We start from the raw sequence: 24,056 nt of genomic DNA, 5'->3' as shown, positions 1-24,056 counted from the left end.
CGCATGCCCTTCTCCTCCACACGTTGTTTATGGGTTTAACTCAATTTGGTGGAGAAGATTGCAAAGGCCATTTTTCAGCTGCAATATCATTAGTGCAACATGACAGCAATTACACAGGATGCTTAATCCATAACGGGGGGGGGGGGGGGATGGGGCGCAGGCAGGAAGCAGCACCGATAGAGAGTCAAAGTGCTTCTGTTTCATATTAGTCACAAGCTTTTTGCTGTCCAAAGTCAACACAAAAACAGGTAGATTGCAGGGGAGTAACTAGTAACTTAACTACATTATTAGTAGTGTGACTACTTTGTCCAACAAGTAGAACTGTGATATGACTGAACACTATATTAATCTATAATAATTAATTTTTTCTCATATTTTATTGTATAGCAGAGCGAGCTGAGGCTATAATCAAACTTGCTCTGTGTTCTCTGTCATATATAGTGGATAACTTTTCACAATTTTTTTTTTTTTTCGAATAAATGATTCACAATCAAAAAAAAAAAAAAAAAAAAAATCACTGATTAATTTTATCATCTACATATTTTTCCATCCACACATTCAGGCTTGTTTTTGGAAGCAAAATATTTAGTAATGCTGTTAGAGTATTTGACACTATACAGTATTTATGAATTACTAAACTACCTTTTTTTGTTAAAATTAGTTTCTTAAAGTTAAGTTCAATTTAATGCTGTCATTCTAATTTAGATGGTTTTTAACCCAATAAGTGCTCTAATTGTGCCATCTGACAGTTTATGAACTACATAAAATTATGAGCAGCTTCAAAGTTTTAAAGTGGCTTCCCCAACAATGAATAATAATATGAAGTGTTGTTTCATTTAATCTAAGTTTCATTCTTCTCACATTCCTTCATAGCTGCATAAGAGCATCTTGGTTCCTGGCTTCCCCTATCTCATCCTACATGTGCGACAACATCAGTATCCCAAACTGCATTACAAGCCACATGGCATTCTGAAATATTTATAATGTCACTTGACACAGACAGACACACACACACACACACACACACACAAGAGAACACAGGAGTCTCTCTCCTCAAAGGTCCCCCCTCCCTAGACATGGATCTCATTTCATGGAGAGACCTTCCATTGTAATTTCATAAATGTTCTTAAACACAAATAAATAAATAAAAAGGCTTGGCATTTCTATATTTATGTCTCTTTAATTGATTCTCTCCACACACATTCCCTCAGGGTACGGTAATCAGGAGAGTTGATCAGGCAGAACTGTGAAACACAGCCGAGCAGTGACCCGTGTGGGCCTCGGCTGACTGAGAGAGATAGAGACCAGCGTTATCTCATTTCCCCAGTTAGTCCTTCTGTTCTCGGGAATGGCATGATAAGGGTTTATAGACCGCTCTGCGTTCAGCTTAGCATGGTGGAGAGTGCTTGTAATGTTTTTTTTTTTTTTTTTTTTTTTTTTTTATGGCACAACCCAAATATAACAAAATATAATAAAATGATATATAGTATATTTTGTCCTCTAAATGTTATAAAGATAATGACATTGAAAGACATACGTGATGAGATTTCACAGCTTCTTGGTTGCCATGTTAGGTTATGTGCATTTGAATTCTTGTACTTGCTAAAAACACAATCTTGTTTGTGTCTTTTCTCTGTAGGTCTAAAACGCTGCTACACATGTGATGTCTGCAGTGTCACACTGAATTCAGTGGCACAGTATCATGCACACCTGCAGGGCTCCAAGCACCAAAACAAGTAAGGGCCAATGTGATATGTGTACTCTTTGTATTTGTTTTATTAAATTCAGCATATTGCAAATTGTAAATAATTGTGTAAAATTGTAAAAGTTAAGTAATCCGCAAAGGTTACACCTGTGTTCCCTCGCTCATGACTCCCCAGGAAGCTTCCTCACTCCTCTTTCTTCGCCTCCTTGCGGTGCAATTAGAGAATTGAGATGTCCTTCAAGATGTTTGATCGGTTTCTGGGTCACAGGCTGGAGGACTGAGGAGTGAGGAAACATCAATTTGTCAAAGTAATAGACTCAGTTGCTTCCACAGTTAGTCTCATTGCCACTGATCATAACTCTTAGAGTATTAGTAGATTGTTAGGTTTGGGTTAAGATAGAATAAGTTGACTTGAAATGTTACTTATAGTCAGTAGATTGTGGGACCATCAAAATAAAGTGTTTGCAGATATTAAGCAAACAGTCTACTAATACTCTAATGAATGGTAGTTGGCATGTAGTTTCAAAGTTACTTATAGTTAGTAGAGTAATGTCTATGGTGGACTATCGAAATAAAGTGTTACCAACTAAACTCAATAGTTTACTAGATTTCCTGGAAGTGGTGATAGGTTCCAGGGCTTTAAATGCAAATGAGCTGCTGCTCCCCACCCCACTTTCCAGAAGAGGGCGGAACCTTTACAGCTCTTCCTTGCTCTACTGTATTTATTTGTGCTGTTGCTTGTAGTTTGATTATTTGTTCTTATTTTCGTTATTTTCATTTGACAGTAGTCCTTTTTTCCCTGAACATATAGCACATACCGAAACTGTGTCCCTAAAACCATGGTAAAAACCGTACATAAAAAAAAAGCAGTGGGTGGATTTCCATTATAGGGTGGTTGTGTACACACACTGCCGACACCATGTAAAAGTGAATTTTGCATAATAGGTTTCTTTAATTGATCCCTAAAGTGGAGTTTTTGTTCCCATTGTGAATGAGGTCTATTTTTAAATCTACTGTAGTCTTGTTTTAACGAGTCTTGTGCTTTCAGTCCTCTGAATTGGCAGTCAGTCTGTATGTTTGGAGCTTCCCTCTTCTTTCAACACACTGCTCCAAGCATATTTGAATGAATTACTCCATAATTTTGCTACTGACCCCAGTTCCTCTGTTTACACACATGTGGGTGTGCAAACACTAAAGCACATTCAAAATTTAGATTTTTGTGAGCATTAAGACTATCAGTCAGCTCTACAGCACATCACTAATAAAAAAAATAAAAAAGACTTTCAGCCTTTCTCCTTAGTATACAAAATCAGCTATTTTATAACTCTGAGTCCTTTAAAAAAGTGCAGTTTGACTCCATCTACATAGCTGTCAGATGTCCAGCCCTTTAATCATCTGCTGCCATCATATTGGACGTCTTCTCTGTCCTGTGGTCCAGTAGCATATGTTTTGGGGGTGTTCTGTGCTCTGCCTGCTGTTCCTTATTCAGGTGGTTTGTTTTAAGTGGACCACCTCAATGAGTTGATGGATTGACACACAAATACATATTGACACACAAAAATATATAACCAAACACACAGAGCTGGACATTGGCATGTTGCACATATATAGAGCCCTGTGATGCAGAAAACGAGGCAGGAATCTCGGAATCCAGTTATAAGGCCAGGCCAGGACTCTTATCAAACATGTGAAGTTTGGGGTAGATCGGACACTGTATGCCTGAGTTAAAACAGCTTCCCCATTCATGGCAAAACATGAGATTTTGTCAGATCGCCACAGACACGCCCTTCAACGAAAACTCAAGATCTTGGCAATTTATCATTGCTAAGGCCTTAAGATTAGACTGACCAAATATGATGTTGTACTGGTTAAATCTCAATGAGGAGTTAATCATGACATTTCCTCTTGCCCACAGATGGCACTATGACTGTAACTGAATATTTGCATGCAGATGTCTTCAGGCAAGGATTCTAATAAAACATGTGAAGTTTGGGGCAGATCGGACATTGTATGCCCGAATTACAACAACTTTCTGTTTCATGGTGAAACATCGAACTTTGTCAGGCCGCCACGGACACGCCCTTCTGCGAAAACTCTAGATCTTTGCAATTTAACGTCGAAAAGGCCTTTAGATTAGATTGACCAATTATGATGTTTATCTGATAAAAGCTCTAGGAGGAGTTTGTTAAAGTGCAATGTCTGGAAATGGCAGAAAAAAAATCAAAATATATCACTTCCTGTTGGTTTTTCAGCTTTTGCTCCCACAGATTTTTTTGTAGGTATTGGGCTGTTACATGTGTCTGCCGAATTTCAAACCTGTACGTGAAACGTAGCACGAAGGGCGCTTAATTGAAATGTTGTAGGTGGCACTATTGAGCCATTTTGCCACACCTAATTCTAAAACCCATATCAGACGTAAATGTTCACCACTTCTGACGCGTGTGCAAAGTTTCATGAATTTTCGAGCATGTTTAGGCCCTTAAAAAAAGCAATTCATTTAGGAGAAGAAGAAGAATTGACAGAGCAATTACAATAGGGTCCTCACACCATTGGTGCTCTGGCCCTAAAAATTATATTTCTCTATATAACACAGAATGTTACATTTGACAAAAGTTGGATGAATAACACAATCTAAAAACAATATGGACTAGTGTCTGTGAATATTAAACCACAATATGATTGTCTCTGTGGGAAGGAGCGACAGTTTCATCTACAACATATTAAAGCTTGTGACGTTTATAGTGTTTTTAGCATCTGCCATCTCACTATATGAGGACACTCCATAAGAACTTCATCTCCTGAGCTGCTTTGAGAGTCACTTCTCTAGCATTTCACCATGTCATTTGATAAAACTATTGTCAGATACACACAAAAACTCAAAGGTCTTCACTACAACCCACCAAAATAAATGTTTGGTTTAACTTGAAGAATTATGACAGAAATATATTGTGCAGAATGTACTCAACCTAATAACAATAATTTTAATACAGTTAATTAAAAGATTATTTTCAAGGATTATGACATAATACCAAGCACTCTGTTTTTTAGCACCTTAAAATAACATGAAAGCTGAACAAGGTGCTTCACAATAAAGAGATAACAAATAATCATAACGACAATAGTTAAAAAGAAATAGATTAAACATCTTAATCCATAAAACAGATGAACAAAACAAGACCAGAAAAAAGCTGACATAGCTGAGTTATGAATAGTCCTGAGAAAAGAGATATGTTTTCAAGGACGATTTGAATGCAGGTAGTGAAACAGACAATCTAACAGACTGAGGTATTGAGTTCCACAGCTTTGGGGTAATACAGAAAAGGCTCTGTCACCTTTGGATTTTAAGCGAGACAACTGAAAAGTTAATAACTTAACAGAAGAAGATCTAAGAGCTCTCGGGTGAGTAGGGACAAATAAGATTTGTAATGCAAGCTGGAACCAGGTCATGCAAGGCTTGGCAAAACCTTTAATCAATTCTGATTTTTACCGGTAGCAGTGTAAATGTGCTAAGATAGGAGTGATATGCTCCCTCTTTTTTTCCCCATCAAGAAACAAGCTGCAGCGTTTTGTACTAGTTGAACAGTAAAGGAAAAAACTGGTTGACAGGCATTAATCAAACTTCGTTGAAATGAATGCATGAATGACTGCCTCTAGGTCATCAAAACATAAACCATAAGCCTCTAAGCTGAAAAAAGGGGGCTCTAACAATTTATTTGCTTGTAGAATTTTAACTCTGAATCAAAAATTTGTAGAATATATGAGTAGTATATTGAAAGTAGTACATTTTTCTTCCTAAGGAAAATAAATAATTCCAAATGATACTGTACTTTGTAACACACTCCTCATGTCCTCCAGCAGACTAAATGAATCAAATACACTCCTAGCCAACAAATATGTTTTTGAGTAATTCAGTTCAGCTGTGTATTATCCACTTTCCATTAGAGTATTTTAATTTAGAGGAACACATTTCTCAGGTTTATTCGAGGGCATGGCATTGCTGAAGAATGTAATATCTCCGTCTAGCAGTGTGTGATATATGAACACACACACACGCACACACACACTCACACACACACACACAGTTAGAGAACTGACATGTCCTTAAAGATGGCTGAGCTCGATCGGTTTCCGGGTTATAGGATGGAGGAGGAGGAGCTAGGAAACAAGGAAGGATATTGAGAAGCACCCATTGCCATGTTCAAGAATCCAGTTTAAGATGATTTTTTTTCTTAACTGGAAGCCGGCTAAACCATTGTCTTGTGTGTGGTGGGGGGAGATTATGTGTAAAATATGTGTTGAAAGTTTACGTGTTTCTGTGTTATTGAGGATGATTAATATATTTATTTGAATTACCTGTGAGAATTATTGTTTAAGGTTGATTTAATGAGTGTTGTGAAGGATTTAAAATGTCCAATGTATAATACTTACCTCTTAATGAATTATGCCAAAACGGGTGGAGTCTGGCATATAAAAAGAGAGGCTAGACTCACATTCATTGCTTTTTAACCAAGTCGGCAAGAGTGTTATTGTGGAACCTCGAGCAAAACCACAAAACCGGTGTATTTTGTGGATACAGTATTTTTTTTTTTTTTTGTCTTTATTTTCTTGTTTTATTGTTTTGATACTTTTGGGGTTTTGTATGCACCTGTATATATACTTCACTGTGGACTGCCTTGTTTACTGGCACTGTAAATAAAGTACACCCTGCATGGAAGTGCTGTGTGAGTAAGCCATCGTTTTTTGTTTTTTTTTCCTTTTCTCCCCTTACTTTTTCCCTCCCCAAAGCGAGAAGTGGCGCTCGCTTCACTACAGTGACATTGCCATCAGAAGATGGGTGCACTGTGGTCATAAAGGGATGGACATGGTCAGCAACAAGATAGCTGGTGGTGTTTAAAAAAAATGCTCAATTGGTACTAAGGGGTCCACAGATTACCAAGAAAATACCTATTACACCATTACATCACCAGTAGCAGCCTGAACTGTTGATACAAAGCAGGGTGAACTCATGCTTTCATGTTGTTTACACCAAATTCTGACCCTAACATCTGAATGTTGCAGCAAAAAACGATTAAATATTTACGCCTATAAAGCTGCTATGTGCAAGCTAATAAGCGAAACGCAAAGTGGATTGAGCACTAGTTCTGCAAAAAGTGGTATCGGTGCATCCCTAGTGAAAATCCCAGTAGATCAGCGCTTTCTGAAATACTCAGACAAGCCCATCTGGCACCAACAACCATGCCACATTCAAAGTCACTTAAATTAACTTTATTCCCCATTCTGATGCTCAGTTTGAACTTCAGCAGATCATCTTGACCATGTCTACATGCCTAAATGCATTGAGTTGCTGCCATGTGATTGGCTGATTAGATATCTGCGTTACCAAGCAGTTGAACAGGTGTACCTAATGAAGTTGCCGGTGATTGTGTACTTGTTTTTTTTTTTTTGTCACAACTGACATTCATCTAAAAGGATAAATCCAGAATTAAGAAACTGATTAAAAGGTAATTTTGAAGCATATTATAGTCTCATTAAAGCAAATATAAAGCATGAGTTGGTTTAAAACGGCTTTATTCAGCAGGGCATCCCCATAAAAATGGATTTTTCATAGCATTTGATCTAAAGGCTAATGAACTCCACAAAAGGTTCAGAGTACACTAATTATTGTTTCAGATACAGGTCTCCTCCATTCTCATGAGTTTCTGTAAGATACAAACATTTTAGTGCTGGTTACACACACATAAGCAAGTGGCCAATGACAACAGGGTTCTATGTGATTTTCTGATTAACACAGACGACAGATGATAAAGAAAGGACATAGAGACTGTAGGATATAGACAGAATAAGTAAGAGGAAAAAGACTCATTCCTCCTCTACTCCAGTATCAATAGGTCAAGCCCGGCCGACAGGCTCATTACCATGACATCACTACACTCCTGGTGCACCATCCATCAGTGTCCCACCATCAAAGCATGCACACAGGAACAGCATGCTTCCTACATACAAAATCACACCTTGCTTCCTCCATTCCCCTCATCAACAAACACTCTCGTATGTAGTGTGCAGCCTTTCTGATTGGTGTTTAAACTTTTGCAGTATTTGCATTTGACCACTTACAAGATCTACTTATATGATGTATTTCCTGTATTTGGCTCAAGTGTTCAAGTGGGCGTGAAGACTGCAGGGCTGCGTTCCAGTTCGGTTTTTAAATGCCCTTCCCTCGCTAACTTCACTCGGTCTCCTTGACTCGGATGTACGTCATTGCCTACGTTGCACGAGTGCCCACTTCTGGTGGAACCTTTTGTATGGGCTGAACTGGAAGCCCTTGATCACTTGGAATCCGCAATGGAGCTGATTTATTATTTATTTTTTCCCCTTACAAAATTGTTTAATACAGCATTCTATATGTATATATTTGTGTTTTAAATGTTTAAAAAATAATTAATATATCATAGAGTTGTGTGTGGTGGGGTAAATTAAACGCGATATGCGGTGACGTCACAATCGTGTTGCATTGTGGTTTATGGAGCTGCCTGAAGTGTACATATGAAGTAGACTCGCTCCCTCTGTCAAAATCGAGGGAGCGAGAGTCTGTCCATATAAACTTCCCTCGTCCACTTCACGAAGTGGAACGCACTTCAAAATGGCGGCAGGGATTCCCCCGAGGGGAAGTGTTTAGGGAAGTTTGCGAGTGTGTGTCTAAAACCAAACTGGAACGCAGCCTAGGTGTGTGTAGAACTTTTGATTACCCAATGGGACACACCAGAACTTCACTTGTTCAAAATTATCGATTCTATACCACAGCTATACCATACCTCCTTAAAATAAACACAGCGACTCTTTTATTCAAACTCTGTCATTTTTTATTTTTTTTTTAATTGTAAATGTTTTCCTCAATACATAATCTAGGTTAAAGGTATGGTATATGCAATGTTTTTCATAAACCCTTCTTGTTAAAATGGTTGAAACTCTCTTCACATCCTGATAGCAATCAATAGAATTGGTCTTAATATTAAAAAAAAATTACATACAGTATATCTTTTGTGGAAGTACTTGGTCCGAATGCAATGATAGGATGTCCAACCTGTCAACATATGTATTTGCATACCTCTATGCACCTGCTCGCACAGACATCACACATCATCAGCGCACTCCATGAGGCTGTGCAGAGTTGTGGACACACAAACAGCAGCCCCATTTTACAGTTCCTCCTGAACCAAAACAACGAGCTTATGCTGCTTTCATGCCATGTTGTAATTACCATAATTAAGAGATGACAACCTGTGACACTCTACTCGGAGCTGTTATCAGACTCAGAATTATGCATTTCTGTGGCATTGCTATCAATTGCAAAATGATTCTGCAGCAGTCAGGTGTTACAAGTCAGAGCTATGTAAGTGGTTTACTTTCATTACCTCATGTCTCAAAGCACATATAATCAACTTATATCTCCGGTGACACTTTGGCTGCATTTACACAACTCTTAATGCTCATGTCCCATCTTTTGACCATATCAGTTTTTTTTGGCCAGTCTGTTTACATTCACTTTAGACACGACTAGTATCCAATATCTATTTTTACATTAATTCCCACCCAAAATGATTGTCATTGATAGTTCTGCATGCACATGATAGACCCTCAGGTTTTGAATGGCCGTGCTATTAAAATTATTTATATATTTCACGTCGGGTGGTCACGATCAGTGTTCCTTCTAAGCTGCGCGCGCGTGACTTCTGAAGCCGCGGCCGCGCAGAAAAAATAATTGCCGCGCAGAGAACAGACCTGAAGATCATGTGTGGGGAAATCCATTTGATTGTAGTAGTTTAAAGGTCCCATTCTTCGTGATCCCATGTTTCAAACTTTAATTAGTGTGTAATGTTGTTGTTAGAGTATAAATAAAATCTGTAAATTTTAAAGCTCAAAGTTCAATGCCAAGTGAGATATTTTATTTAACAGAAGTTGCCTACATCGAACGGCCAGTTTGGACTACATCCCTCTACTTCCTTCTTTAATGATGTCACTAAAACAGTTTTTTGACTAACCTCCACCCACAGGAATACACAAAAAAGGGGTGTGGTCTTGTTGCGCTCCCACGGAGAAGAGTAAGAGTTGCGTTTGTAGAGTGTGTTTGTCGCCATGTCGTCGAAACGGTGTTATTTTCATCCTGCAGTCCAATCACCTTTGTTTGGCCTTCCCAGGGACGCTGTACGTAGAGATCAATGGTTACAATTTATGTTTAACTCGGTTCCCGAAAATTATAATTGTGGTATCCTTACTGCAATAGTTAATGTTGGACTGCAGTGCACATAATGGCCACAAGAGGGGACTATGTTTATGTATATGGCTGTTTTCCGTATGAGGTACTCTTCTGATTGAGTGCTAACGTTGTACATTTTCTGTCGCTGCTTGTGGAGATTAAAGAGTTCAGTCTCTCGAAATTATTGTCTTTTGTATTCATTCGGCACAACACCACAATAATCTACATGTAAAACTATGTGCAGCACACGTTATGGTAAGAGGCGTGACCTTTCCGGGCAAGGAGCGCTAAGCTGCTGTCGAATCACAACACAGGAACCGCTGGACTCGTTACGTGTTTCTGAAGGAGGGACTTCATAGAACAAGGAAGTCATCAGCCCGTTTTTATGACAGTGGAAACAGCGGTATACAGATAAGTAAATTATGTGAAAAATACTGTGTTTTTTTTTACACGCGAAACATGAATGCGGTTTACAGGTTTGATAGAAAGAGAACGATTGATTGAACGCGTGTGAGCTGGTTGGTCCTGAGCCAAATCAGTTGCGGTAAGAAGAATACTGTAATGTTTGTGGTCTGTGGACTAAATACCTCCATACGAGAGGCAACGCGAAACGAAAAGAAATGGCACAGAATGCTATCAAAACTCTGAGACATTTACAATTACACACCCACCACAGGTGTAGCTTAAAAACTCATCAGTGATATACCTCAGTTTAAATAGATGTTTGTGTGTGGTAGTGGTGGTGTGGGTGTGGGTTTCAGGGATGTTTAGATAACTATAAACAAGTTAACGTTCACTTTTCATAAAAATATTTAGCTATCAGTTTAAATGCTTCAGTTTGTTTTCACTTTATAAAATATTAAAACAAATGGAAGCATTTAAACTGATATAATACTGTATATCAGTTTAAATACTTAAATATTATATTATATTATAATGTAAGCCTAATAAAAAATTGATCTCACAAGGGGATTGTTTACGGCTCCTTGCCACAAAAAATCTTGAAACCTCCTGGTATATAAAATCTGGGAAATTCTTAAGCAGTAAACATGTAATTTTGATGGTTTAATACTGTTTGTTGTTAATAATTGACTGTACAAAACACATTATGGTTGTTCCAAACCATCACTGTAACTGCTTATATTATATTATTATAAAGAATTGAACTGTCCTGCAGGACAGAAATATTTTTTTAATAGAATTTCTTGGTAAAGACTGGTACAGTTAATACAGCAATGTGAAAACATCTCAAGTAACCTAAAATTTACTTAATTTAGTGACTGAACTGCTTGTTTTCAAACATATTATTTAATAAATCACTAAGTTACATCAAGGGTCAAATAAAATAGAAACGGTACATTGAAGTTAAATGTTAGTTGCATGATAAAACCATTTTTTTGTGTGTGTGTGTTTACGTTCATTGTACAGGTCTGATATAAAGTAAATGTTTTTGCTCAGGTGGCCAAAATGTGCGCTCAACAGAGAAAAGTTTTGCTCAGTGAGAAAAAAAATTAGAGGGAACATTGGTCACGATTACCTGTTAGAATGGATAAGTTAACAGCTGTCAGTGTCATGGATGTTTTGCAGCATGAATTCTGACTGAACGAATATAGACTGGAAAATAAAGGTAATTTGCATTTGTTATTTTATCTACAGTCATTAAATCTAGAATTCTGAAGGGAAATAAAGTAGCAGGTAAGATTACATTTATTTGAATGAATGATGATGAGTGAAAGAGGAGGGCGCACACGAGAGAGTAGCCTACCCAGTGAAGCTTTTGGTTTATTAAAATAAAAATAAAAAATAAAAACACACAGTGGTCTCTTTTAAATTAACCGGGCAGAGGTTGAAATTCAGCTGCTGAATGTGTGTGTGTACGCGCAATTTCTTTCAAGGAAAAAATAGACATATAAAGTTTCTACCTCAATAATAAAGCTGCAAATTTTTAGTGTGTGTGCATACAGAAACGTCTGCTTCATAATACAACATTAAAGCTACCTTTTTATTAAGCAAACGTGTCGCCCTCGCCTTGTGGTGGCTTGGAATTCCAATGGGAATCGCATATGCGTGTTTAGACGTAGGTCACATGTCCAGAGATCGGATGTGTATCTGATTTAAAACCACATTTGGAAGTGGCTCAGATGGGATGCGAAAAAATCTGATTTTTGTGTTTACACGTGTGCAACTAATTCCAATCTGTGTCAGATGTGAGCAAAAAATGTGTAATTGCATGTTTATGTGTTTTGAAGGAGGTGTGGCTTTGGAGAGCGCTCTAAAGGGCCAAAGCTAGCTTGCTTTTGCTAGCCTCTCCAAACTTGCCTACCCTGCCTTTAAATAAAAAGACCCATACATGGTGACTACAAATCTCAATTTACTAGCTGTCGCCAACGACAACTTAAAGGTTAGGAAAGGACCCATAAAATGCATTCGGAATCTCGTCTGTCTCCCCATTGTTTTTCAGCTGAAGTGATAAAAGATGATGTTCAGTACATTAAACTTAACAGCACACAATAAAATGCCTTCCTTATGAACTCATCAAGGTCCCCTTCCCTCCTCTACCCCAACCATTGCTTTTAACCCTGCTGGTTAATGAAATCCTTTCATCCTGGTCCCTCTTCTGTCCGTCATCTCATTCCCCTTACAATTCTCCTGCTCAGCAACCTTACAGCCAGGAAGATATGTCTCCGCTCAGCCACCTGACAGCTCTTTGATTCCAGTCCCATCCTGTCTGCAACAAGCTATTTGCCTTCAATCTTGCTTGCCCCATTTTCCAAACACCATCTCGGCTGATTTGTTTGTCTCACACAAGAAGTAAGCTCCCTAGGGTAATCTTGATTTTTTTTCGTGTAAAATAAACATGTCTACACTCCAAGCAGCGATAAAACATGAAGTATTGATTTTGTTACAGTCTGAACAAATAGCCTAAGACAGTCTTCAAACAAAATTGTTTGCTTTTGGCTTCATATTGTGATGAGACGAGATGAGGACTTATTATGTGTGACAGAGAATAAAAACAGACAGACAGCAGTGTGTTTTTGTTTTTTGTTTCAGTTCCACACAGTGCTTAGGTCCCATTAATCCCAATATCATCTCACAGTAAAGTGATTTGTGCTTAAATTAACGTAAGTTTGTATCCCAGTTGCACTGACACGACTTATATCATGTCAAATGAGTATCGTCTTTTGAGAGATTGAGATTAATTTGATACATTTGAAAATAATACTCTTCTCCACGTAACTAGGATACGCTTCTCGTCTTGACAAATTACAATGTGGAGAAGACAAATGTTTAATCGTGACTATGTTCAGTGCTCCTGGGATAATCACCCTCATGTTATTTATAACTTATGTGGAACACAAAAGATGGTATTTTGAAGAAATAAAAGGAAAGTCAGCGGAGTCCAAAACATCTTTAGACCTCATTGACTTTCATTGTGTGGAGCAACAAAAATAATAATAATCAAAATCAAAACAATGTCTTTAAGTAAGCAATTTATACAGGTTAGAACAACATGACAGTGAGTAAATAATTACAGAATTTCCATTTGTGTTCTCATCCCATACATTCATTATCCAAACCGCTTGTCCTATGTAAGATCATGAGGATACTGGAGCCTATTGAACTCACCCCCTTTAAAATGTATTGATTTAACAGAACTGTTATTCATAGCAACTCACAGTATCTATAGGTATACAGTTTATCTGTTACATGGGAATCAAGTCCATGACCTTTGTGTTGATCATGTCATTATCTACCGGTTGATCTACAGGAACATGACTTTAGATTGAAAGAACTGCTGGATGACTTGGGCATTAATTGCATTTTATTTGTAAAGACTTATTCGTTTTATACAGACACATCTGACTCATCCATTCCATTATTACTTTGAAGAGTGAAAGTGTTTTCCATTATCATGTTATTGATCTGTGGGTTTGCTCTCCTTTTTTTAATTATCTTGTTGCTTTTCATTTTCTTTCCTTTTCTATACAGTTAGTTGTCTTGAGGAATGTCAGATGAAAACTTGACCTTGACCAGAATAACTTGGCTTCTTTTTTATGGGGTTCACTGTAAAAAAAAGATTTTATGGTGAAGTAAATATTACAGAAAAAACAAATGTAATTTTTACATGAAAAAGTTAGTTCAGGCAAGAATTTAAAAAACTAAGTTGATTCTATATTAGTGCTCAATTTAAGCTTGTAGAAATTAAAGCGTAAATATCAACATTATAAAATTAAGTAAAACTACTCAACTTTTCTGATACTGGTGTTCCCATCATGCACTGGGCCTTGAATAATTAATTAATTCAATTTCCGCTGTTTTCCAGCTGTATTTAAACTGTTTTATCATTGCTTTTGTGGTTATGTTTAGTAACTTGCCAATTTGTGATATTTGGAGTTAATTTTTTACTCAAAATGGCACATTCACACTAAAAAAAACAATCCATCGAATGCTACCATCATTGTGTATTGTGTACCAAGTAGGTCTCTGTGTTCAGGTGCTGTGTAACTTCTAATATGAAGATATGGTGTCTACACAATATCTATTGTATTATTTACTTAGATGTTTCTAAATGAAGCATAATCTTTAAAAGTGTATTGTTTGAGTAAAATGTATTGCAAAAGAATCTTCAACTAAGTAGAAATTGCTCAACCTTTTAGCCTATTGGCCATGTTAAAATTACTTACTTTCTTTAATAATTTTACTTAACTTAGTTAAGTAGAGTTTACTTCCATATGTAAATTGACTTAAATATGTGTGCAAAAACTTGCAAAAGTAAATTTTACATATTTTTTTTTTCAGTGATGGACTCTTATGTAAAAAAATGCAATAAATTGTGGGCGGGTCTCGGCGCTGTTGCTCTTTTCCCGGCGGGATAAATGGCTCTTGCGCCCGGCGCAAATCTAAAATGGGTTGGTCTGAAGTAGCTTCATTATTCATAGGTGTGGTTTGGGCGTAACGTGAAATAAACCAATCAGAGCGTCATCCAACATTCCCTTTAAAAGCAGGTGCGCAAGTTCCATTATGGATTGCTATTATTATGGAGTATTTACCAGGCGCACGCCAGGAGCGGTTCACAGCCGAGGAGACTGATGTTCTTGTAAGAGCAGTGAAAGACAGAGAAGTTGTGTTGTATGGGGATGGGAGAAACCCACCCAAAATAGCGTTGGTTAAACAGGTTTTTTCACATCTTCGTGGCACACCACAATGATTTCCGTCATCTCATGTGTTAATATTTTTTTAGTGTAACAATTTATGATTTGCAAAAATAACTGTTGCATCTGTGTAGATTACATGAGCAAAGTGTATGCGCGTTGTGCACGCTATACATTATGGTCAAGCATGCGCCCTTAAAATAGCATAATGAGCAACGCGCAACACGCCACTGACTTTAGACTAGGTTTTTTCTGGTCAGTGGCGCAATTGTTTAATGGAACAGTAAAATAGCACCAGGGATTGTTTGCGCCGGAACACGCCTCCTTTTTTGCGCTGAACCGCCCAGGGAGCGCAAGTTCATTCACTAGTTTAGCGACGTGCTTCTGTGGAGGGAAAAGCGCGCTTTGCACGGGTGCAAAATAGGAATGACACATGCGTCGGTGTACAAAGTCAATTGCGCTGGGTGCAAGATAGGGCCAAAGAGTCAATAAAATTTACTGGGAATTCCCAAGTAAACGTAACTAATACAAACGTAAACATTACTAATTAAAGCTACTTATAATTATGTTTAGGCTTTTACTTGACAATTTTTTGTAAATTTACTAGCCTTTTCTGAGTGAAAATTGTTTCCAAACTTTTTTCAAGTAAATCCTCTAGGAACTCTAGCACTCAGAGACAGGAAAGAGCAGAGCCGCCCAGGGACCCGAGGGGGCATGGCTCGCCTTGAGACTGGTACGCCAAGATGATGACATCCACTATCCAGTGGGCCAACCTCCTGTTTGGAGACAGCCTTTCCCTTCCGCTGACCTCCAAAGCTGCTCAGAGCTTCTGAAGCTCTGCATGCAGTCCACATAAACTCACCGGCGCAAATATGACACAGCAACGCTAGGGCTGGGTCTTCCTCCTCCAGGGGCAGCGCTTGCAAGTTCACCACCTGGTCCCGGAAGGGAGTGGTGGGAACTTTGGGCACATATCCAAACCGGGGTCTCAAGATAACGTGAGAGGAAGCCGGCCCAAATTCTAGGCACGATTCGCTGACCGAAAATGATTGCAGGTCCCCAACCCTCTTAAGGGAGCGAGCACAGTCAGGAGCACTGTCTTAACAACAGGTGTTTCAGCTCGACTGACTCAAGGGGCTCGAAGGGAGCTCTCTGTTGACCCGCCAGAGCGACAGAGAGGTCCCGAGAAGGAAAGAGGCGAGTCATAGAAGGGTTAACCTCCTGGCACCTCTGAGGAACCTGATGATCAGGTCGTTCTTTCCTAGTGACCTGCCACCGACCACATCATGATGTGCTGCGATGGTGGCCACATAGACCTTTAAGGTGGAGGGGGACAGCCTCCACTCCAAGCCATCTTGAAGGAAGGAAAGCACAGAGCTGACCGGATTACGTCAGTATCGACGTAACGTCGAACGTGACTGACTGAATGGGAACATAACGCCAATGGAAGGATTGCACAAAAGTTTTCAAAAAGGTATTTTCAAATGTTTTTTTTCATGCTTTTTTCACTGAACGATTCTTTTGGGGAACAATTTTTTTTTTTTTTTTTCGATAGCATTTCTGATTTTGTCCTGGTAACCACTGAAACGTACAGTAAATGACTGTAAAATTCTACAGTATCACTATAGTGGGCAGATCCATTCTGAGGACCCTACACATGAAGAACAGCATTTAGCATACACAATCCCACAACTTCAATGCAAATTGTATGCCCCAAGTGCTTCCTCCATTTTACATCACAGCTGCGATTGCAGAAGATCAGACCATGACTCTTTGATGTCTCTATCCTGAGACACCCACCCTCCACTCAGAAGCATAATAGGGAAGCTGCTTGAGCATTGCCTTAGGAGAAGAATGTATCACCACTACTGCAACTCATTTACTTTCAGGGTCCTGCTGCTTGAGACCTGCTCATACCGAGGTCTGTGTAATTGAAATCACACATGAATTACCCTGTGTCAGTCCTTGGAATTGAAAGGGTCTCAGAATCAAAAGTACAATGTCACTGTGGAATTTTTATGAAATATTTGTTCCATTTAACACTTTATTTTCTTAATAACACTGAAAAGAAAAGAACATTGTTAAAAGTATTTGTTCAGAATCTCAATTACTCTACAAGGTAAAACCACAAAACTGCATGGGTGTAAATTGGACCATTCCATTGTACTTAAGCTCAGCACTTGAAAATAACCCTGGAGGGAGGAAAGAAGGGAAGGTAGGAGGGAGAAGGTGGATGGAGGTCAGCGTTGGTTTGGCAACAGCAATTTAATTTCATTGTGGGACCTAAAGCTGTGCAGATTCTTATGTAAAATTTTGCTCCAGGCTACTTCGTTTTGCTTAATTTGGGATGTGAGAACTGTAAATTATTAACTACAGATGGCGTGTTTTGTACAGCTATTTTGAGTGGAAAGCCAACAAGTTCAAACGCTGTATGAAAAACTCATTAGGAAGGTAGTATGTTCTCTGCAGCACAAAATTCAGTTTGTGAGCTTGACCTGTTAAGTAATCAGAAACATCTTGAAAGTAGGATAAAGCTTACTTTTAATAATAATAAAAATAATAATAATGTTTTATTTATAGCGCCTTTCAAGGACACTTTACATAATATTGACAAATACCACAAATACTACAGATATATAATCAGTGTACAACAACATGAACAGGCAGTTAGATGGTGATCATATAACATACAAGACAATAGTCGAAATAAGTATGGATCTTAAAATGAAAGTACCATCAGTTAACTAAACATATTGTAAATAAATGAGTTCAATTTTAAAGGTCTGGAGTATTTGTTCCAAAGCTTAGGATCTGAGAAGCTGAACGCCCTACCACCAACAGTAGATAGTTTGAGTTTAGGTACTACAAGCAAATTCGATCTAATATGAACAGGAACATTCTGAAAGATATGAAGGTGCTATGCCATAAGCCTTAAAAACTAGGACAAGTATTTTAAACTGAATGCAACTGAATGACAACAGGGAGCCAGTGCAGTTGCTGAAGGATGGGCGTGATGTAAACTGATTTTTTGTTAAATGTAAGGACGCGAGCAGCTGAGGTTTGAATATTTTTTAAAGCGAGTAAGGCTTTAGTTGTTTGGCTACAAAACCGAGAGTTACAATAGTCCATGCGTGAGGTTATAAAAGCATGGACAACCGTTTTGGCATCTTTGAGGTTTAGTGAAGGTCTTATGACAATGTTACGAAGATGGAAAATGTGTTGTGCATTGTGTTTTGAGGTGAAATTTACTACTGGCAGCTTTTGTTACTTGCTCAGGCATCTTTTTTCTTTTTCTTTTTTTGCATTCATATATGACTTTAGGACTTTCTTCTTAATGTCAACGGGTCTTGGTGTAGAATGACAGACCAGCTCTTATATGGTGATCACAGGCAACCATGCGTATACCTCAAACTATCAGATTCATTCGTGCAGAAGAAAAAAATATATATTTTAACCACATGAGAGACATGCAGATAGAAAGGCCAAGGTTCTGTTGTGCACCTTTAAAAATGATGCATGTGATACATATACTAATGCTCGTGTAGTGTATTGTTCACTTTAAATACTTAGAATAAAATAAAAAAATAGTAAAAATATATAGATATGCTGTAATACTTAATACATTTTATTTAGAAAAAAAAGGTTTATGAAGAAATAAAATTATTATTGAATGTCATCACATGTACAGTGTGCAAAACAACAGTTTTACTGCATTCAATCAACTATGGAACTATTAGCCACTGAAGTTATGGTCAAAAAGATTTCATTTAGACTTGAATTGGAGACAATTGGGGGTGGGGGTCTTCCTAGATTTTACTGGGCTGTTTTAAAGAGATTGTGTGCTACAGAATTTATGTGTATAATCCTCTGAGACCTGGCATTTGGAAATGAAGGATGGTTTTAGTGCTGAGGCCTGGAATGCAAATTGCCCTTTGAAGAGGCATCTGGGGTATTTCATTACTATGGCAAAGATAAACAGTCCTCTCCCTCTCACTGTATCAAGTGACCTGAACCTTAGCAGAGTCCTTCGAAATGTCACATGAAGTGGTGTTTTCGCAGGGTTTTGTGTCCATTCTTTGGCTCATGTCGGTAATAACAATACTGGAGCGTGTCAAAGATTAGGGCTGTATTTAAAAGTCTGAAGTGCTCTCACTGGTGCTGTTGTTGCTCCATGCAGTCAGTTAGCATTACTCTAATTGTGTGCTTAGTTCAACATAATGAGCCATCTACCTGTCATTCCTGCGTTGGTTTATGGTTACATATCACATACGGTGCACTATAAATCAGAACCTTTATCAAGTCTCTCATTTCTCGTCCTTGATACTTTCATGTCAAAGAACTGCAAAAATATAAATTGTTTTAATTTCACATAAAAAAAAAAATAGCACACTATTAGGGATGTTTTAAAGTAGTTACTTTCATTCAGTCATTTAGCAGATGCTTTTGTCTAAATCAAGAACAGTTTATTGTGTTTCCAAATACAGATTTACAACCTTAGTACAGACTATTGTAGCATTTGTTATCTTGCCTTTTTCACAATCCATTCCTCTTTAAGTAAGGTTAAAAGGGCTGTTGATCATTTAATCACAGTTTTATCCCTCACATTGCAGCTCAGTCACAATCATTATGATTCTTTCTGAGTAATATCTTCTTTTGTGGCATCATCACCTCCATACAGACAAATGTTCTGCAGAGCTCTTGAGTTTACTGGTGCACATTGACTTCAATAATATCCCTTACAACTCATTACTGGCTTTTCCATGGCTTCCCTACCAAGACTTTATCTTGCTGTGTGGATGGTTTTCAATGACATCCTGTTCTAAGCAACATCTGGGTGTATACAGCCTCTCTTCTTGATAACTGAATCAACAGTGCCCCTCAAATCTCTAACTTTAAGGAATGTACTTGAGCCTTCAGCTTTCCTTGAGATAGCGTAACTCTTGAATAATGATCCCTTGTAACTTTGGAGACATCCAGAAAATATACAGGACATTTTATTGGCACAAGTCACCTGAATCTTGCAAGATTTGTACAAATTCTACTCGGCTTATGATGACAACATTTAATGGCTTCATCCTTGAGTTGCTCACCTGATTTAAGTTTTACCCAAGTTTAAAACCAGTTCAGAGCCATAGAATATTTCTTGACAACAACAACAACAACAACAACAGTTTCACTGTTCCTTTTGAAGATTTTTGTTTTTCAAGGTTAAAAGCCACTTATCAATATTTCAATGTAAATATTTAACGAGAAGTGAACATGGTTTACAGGATATAGAAATGATTCTGCAGGCAAATTACAGGCCTCAGGTGTAATTTCTCCCTTATGTTTTACTGCAATTTTTTTTTTTTTTTTTTTTTTTTAATAGCTGCATCGGTGTAAATCATTAGAGTCTGGGTTATGGTAATGTGTAATGACATAACACTTTTATGTTCTTACACAGCACATTATTATCTTTTGTTCCAGTGAAATTTTTCACAGTTTTTTCCAGCCTTGTCATTACAGCGAGAAATGGAAGGGTACTTCTGTGTTGAGTTTGAAGTACATTTACTGTATTTTGACTTTAGACTTTAGCTTTTAAACTTGTCTGATAGAGACATAGGATTGAACACCAACCACTCCAAGCCCTAAAGCTGAGCTCTGAAAGGTTTTCCTCTAGGGCTGGATAGATGAAAAATTCAAAGGTTTCTACAATACAGTGGTTCTCAACTGCAATGAGCATTATACTGTATCATCTGACCTTCTGAACTTTGTTTTTCTCTTTCTAGCCTAAAAAATCAGCTGTGTGTCCAGTGAGCCAGTGGGGAAAAACTAGATGATTGGATTGATGTCAGACAAGCTGTGATCAGCTTGCCCAGGATTTTCTGCCTCTATTCTGTTCTCTCTCTCTATCTCCTTCTTTTACTCTGTTGTCTTACTCTCAATTTGACTGCAAAAGAAGATTGAAGATCCTCTTAAAGTCAGCCTTTAGTCATCCCGAACCCTTTCTCTACCTCCCAGCCTCCTCTACAGCAGCTCTCCTCCTCATGACTCAAACACAGACATCAGGCTCTGAATCTCTGGAGGAGATGTGTGACTTCATCCAGTGACACCCATCTGGTACTTATTCTGTTATTGCGCCGGAAGTTTATATAGCTAAACTCAGTCAGTTGTTGTGTGCATGACTGAATACCGTACTTGTGGTCACTTTCTCAGCTAAGCAATATCTGTCCAAAAATCTGCCAAATTAATTGTTAAAACCATAACAAAAGTTAACATAAAAAGAGAATGCACTCTATAGAAACTGTTGTCCACATTTTACTTTTATGTCTCTCATTTTTATGCACTATTTGTTGTTATGTGCAAACAATACATGTTATACAAATATCTATGTGGTTTTGGCCTAAAAATATGGGCATTTGGGGCAGGGTTCTACAGAAACAAAATTTACTAGACGTGTTTGTTGTATGTGTATGTGTGATCTGTAGATAGCTGTTTGATGAATGGGCATTTGAGAATATTTGTAAGCTAATGTGAGCCTATTCAGATTTCTGGTCTGGTTTTTAATACATTTTTGAAGTTTTGGACAGAATGAAATTATAAGTCTTCAGAAAACAAAGATCAAGCAGCTAATCCTTCATTATCCGTCACTTATTTTACATGCCACTGTGAAAACAGGTTAGAATATGTGTACGAATTTACTGTAATAATTGGTTTTTGATAATATTCTAATACTTCAGAATTATTGTTATTATAATTAAAAAGTATTTTAAAATATATGATATATATATATATATAAAAACGCAGTTTACTTAAAAAAAAAAAAGATTAATTTATGACTTTTTTTGCACGACTCTCTGGAATACTTGATTCTGATTAGTGAATTGTTGCTTTCAACTGTCAAATATTTCTCCATAACGGCAGTTGTGAAATCCAGGAATCCTTTGCTCTGTGCTCATGGTCTGTTTCTCTGTTGTCTCTGCAGCTGAGCTAATAGAATCATTTCAACCCAGATCAACTCAAAAAAATATTTGTTTATAAATTATGTTAAAATTGTATGTTAATGTACAATTACATGGTCATTATCCTCAAAATAAACTGTAGGGTGATAAAGGACACCTGATGCATTTTTTTGATAATGGTTGGCTGTCTGTACATTATTCCTTTCTTATTTTACTATTTATAGAAAGATGTCTATCCCTTCATACAGTCAAGAAAAAGCAAAAAATCTTTATTGACACATGACATTAATAAACACTTTATCAAAGCCAGATCAACATAACGTATTATTTAGCCAAGTGTAGTGGGATGTAATCGGTCATAATGTATATAAAGATTTTATTATTAACAAAGAACAATTCAGTGCACAAATAATCACTGCTCTGTCACAAAGATGGAAAAATCCATTTATGCATTGTTTCATTGGAACTAGTGTGTGTTCCCTTTAAAGAGAGCAACTTCCTGTTCTCTCCCTCTTTGTGCTCTGGGTCATGTGATCTACTGTGTCTAAAAAAAGAAATAAAAGGCACTTAAAATCACTTCTGATACAGTGTTTTGATTTTTACCTTCATTATTAAGACATTTACAGTAGATATGCTTTTTTATAATGCTCAGTGGGTCATTTCTCTGTGGGACATTATTATTTCCCAATTTGAGCTGCAATGAGCGTCACAGGTTCATAATTCACTCTGAGCACAGGCCTTCATCAAATGTAATTAACATTCAGACGTCCCATTTCCGACACTAATTAAACTGCAGCATGACATGAAATTGCCTGCCAGAATCCCACTATGCTTCCGATACTTTACCTTAGATACCGAAAAATCAGCTGTTGCGCTTTTGATCCTCCTTTCCCTCTCAAAGGACCGATATTCAGACAACCATGTTCATTCCAAGCACCTCTCCACCTTCAGTCTCTCTGCGAGTCAAAGCCATTTATTTGATAATGAACTTTTCTAATGAAACGTTCCATTGCTGTGCCCCCCTTTCATGCATCCTGACCCGTAGAGATAGATTATTCTAATTAAGTGATGCCGGCAATGGCGGCACCTCATCAGAAGGCCTGAGTCATTAATTCTGCTCATGAGGAAATTTAAATAATGGAATGTAAATGGGGAATGCTCCCAAAAGGGATCTGACTGTGTAGAGATGTTAATGTGAGCAAATGACAGTGTGTAATAAAGCAGCTCTGTCCATCCCAACAGAGTCCAGTGGCTGACCTGGAAAGAAAAGAGAGAAGAAAAAAAAACAGATATAACTCATCCCTGAGTTCATTGTGAAAGCTTTGATGTGCAGTTTCACTCAGGTTTGCTTACAGAATGGCAGAGCTATCTACGTCCTCTTGATTGTTATTTCTGGTATACAGGTAAGTGCCTTTTAGGCCCCACAGACCGCAGCTCACCAAAGCCATAAATAATCTAGTCATCCAAGCCCCTGTTCTGTGTCCTTGCACTGGAAAAGCAGATCCACTGAAACGATCAGGGGTATCTATTTTTATTTGTGTTTTCTAAGAACATACATTTTGTGGATACAAAAGCTAAGATATTGACAATCTTCCAAAAACATTGTTTTCACTATAAAATGACCATGTGAGGATGTATGAAAACATGATAGAAATGCTAGTGCACGGCTCATTAATAAGGATGGCCTGCTGGCCTGGGCCAGGTTGATGGAACATTCAAGTTTGTTTATGAATTTATGGAGCTGATTTATAGCTTTAAATACTTTCCAAGTTTGTAAAGAAAAAAAAGAATATGTGTAATGGAAATTATAAATATTTATCGCAAATATAAAAATTAATCGGCAAAAATAAATATAGATCATTCTTTTGTTATGCAGGACAGGTAAAAATTAGGAATACTGGCCCGACTGGCTAGCAGGCAAAAGAAACCATTGTTGAACCACTGTAAATGAAACTCTTAATTTAATTTAATTTAATTTTAATGCTATTATAATTCCCTCTTTT

General features: G+C 37.6%; 1 protein-coding gene across 2 annotated transcripts in view; it reads left to right on the top strand.

The window, feature by feature from the left end:
• Window positions 1-20,997, top strand: part of zmat4a (zinc finger, matrin-type 4a) — a 114,386-nt gene extending 93,389 nt beyond the window's left edge. Inside the window, exons 6-7 of one of the 2 annotated variants that reach the window (XM_067407321.1) lie at window positions 1,640-1,736; window positions 20,881-20,997. In XM_067407321.1, the coding sequence (XP_067263422.1) occupies window positions 1,640-1,736; window positions 20,881-20,908 (125 nt within the window). In that variant the 3' untranslated portion in view covers window positions 20,909-20,997. Of the gene's footprint in view, window positions 1-1,639; window positions 1,737-3,005; window positions 3,235-20,880 lie in introns of those variants that run through there. The other variant, XM_067407319.1, reaches the window with a different exon arrangement.
• Window positions 20,998-24,056: the final 3,059 nt, after the last annotated feature.

This window comes from Chanodichthys erythropterus, chromosome 13, assembly GCF_024489055.1.
Source record: "Chanodichthys erythropterus isolate Z2021 chromosome 13, ASM2448905v1, whole genome shotgun sequence".
NCBI classification, from domain to species: domain Eukaryota; kingdom Metazoa; phylum Chordata; class Actinopteri; order Cypriniformes; family Xenocyprididae; genus Chanodichthys; species Chanodichthys erythropterus.
The sequence above is the reverse complement of the archived record's forward strand: the minus strand, read 5'-3'. Positions and strand labels throughout refer to the sequence as shown.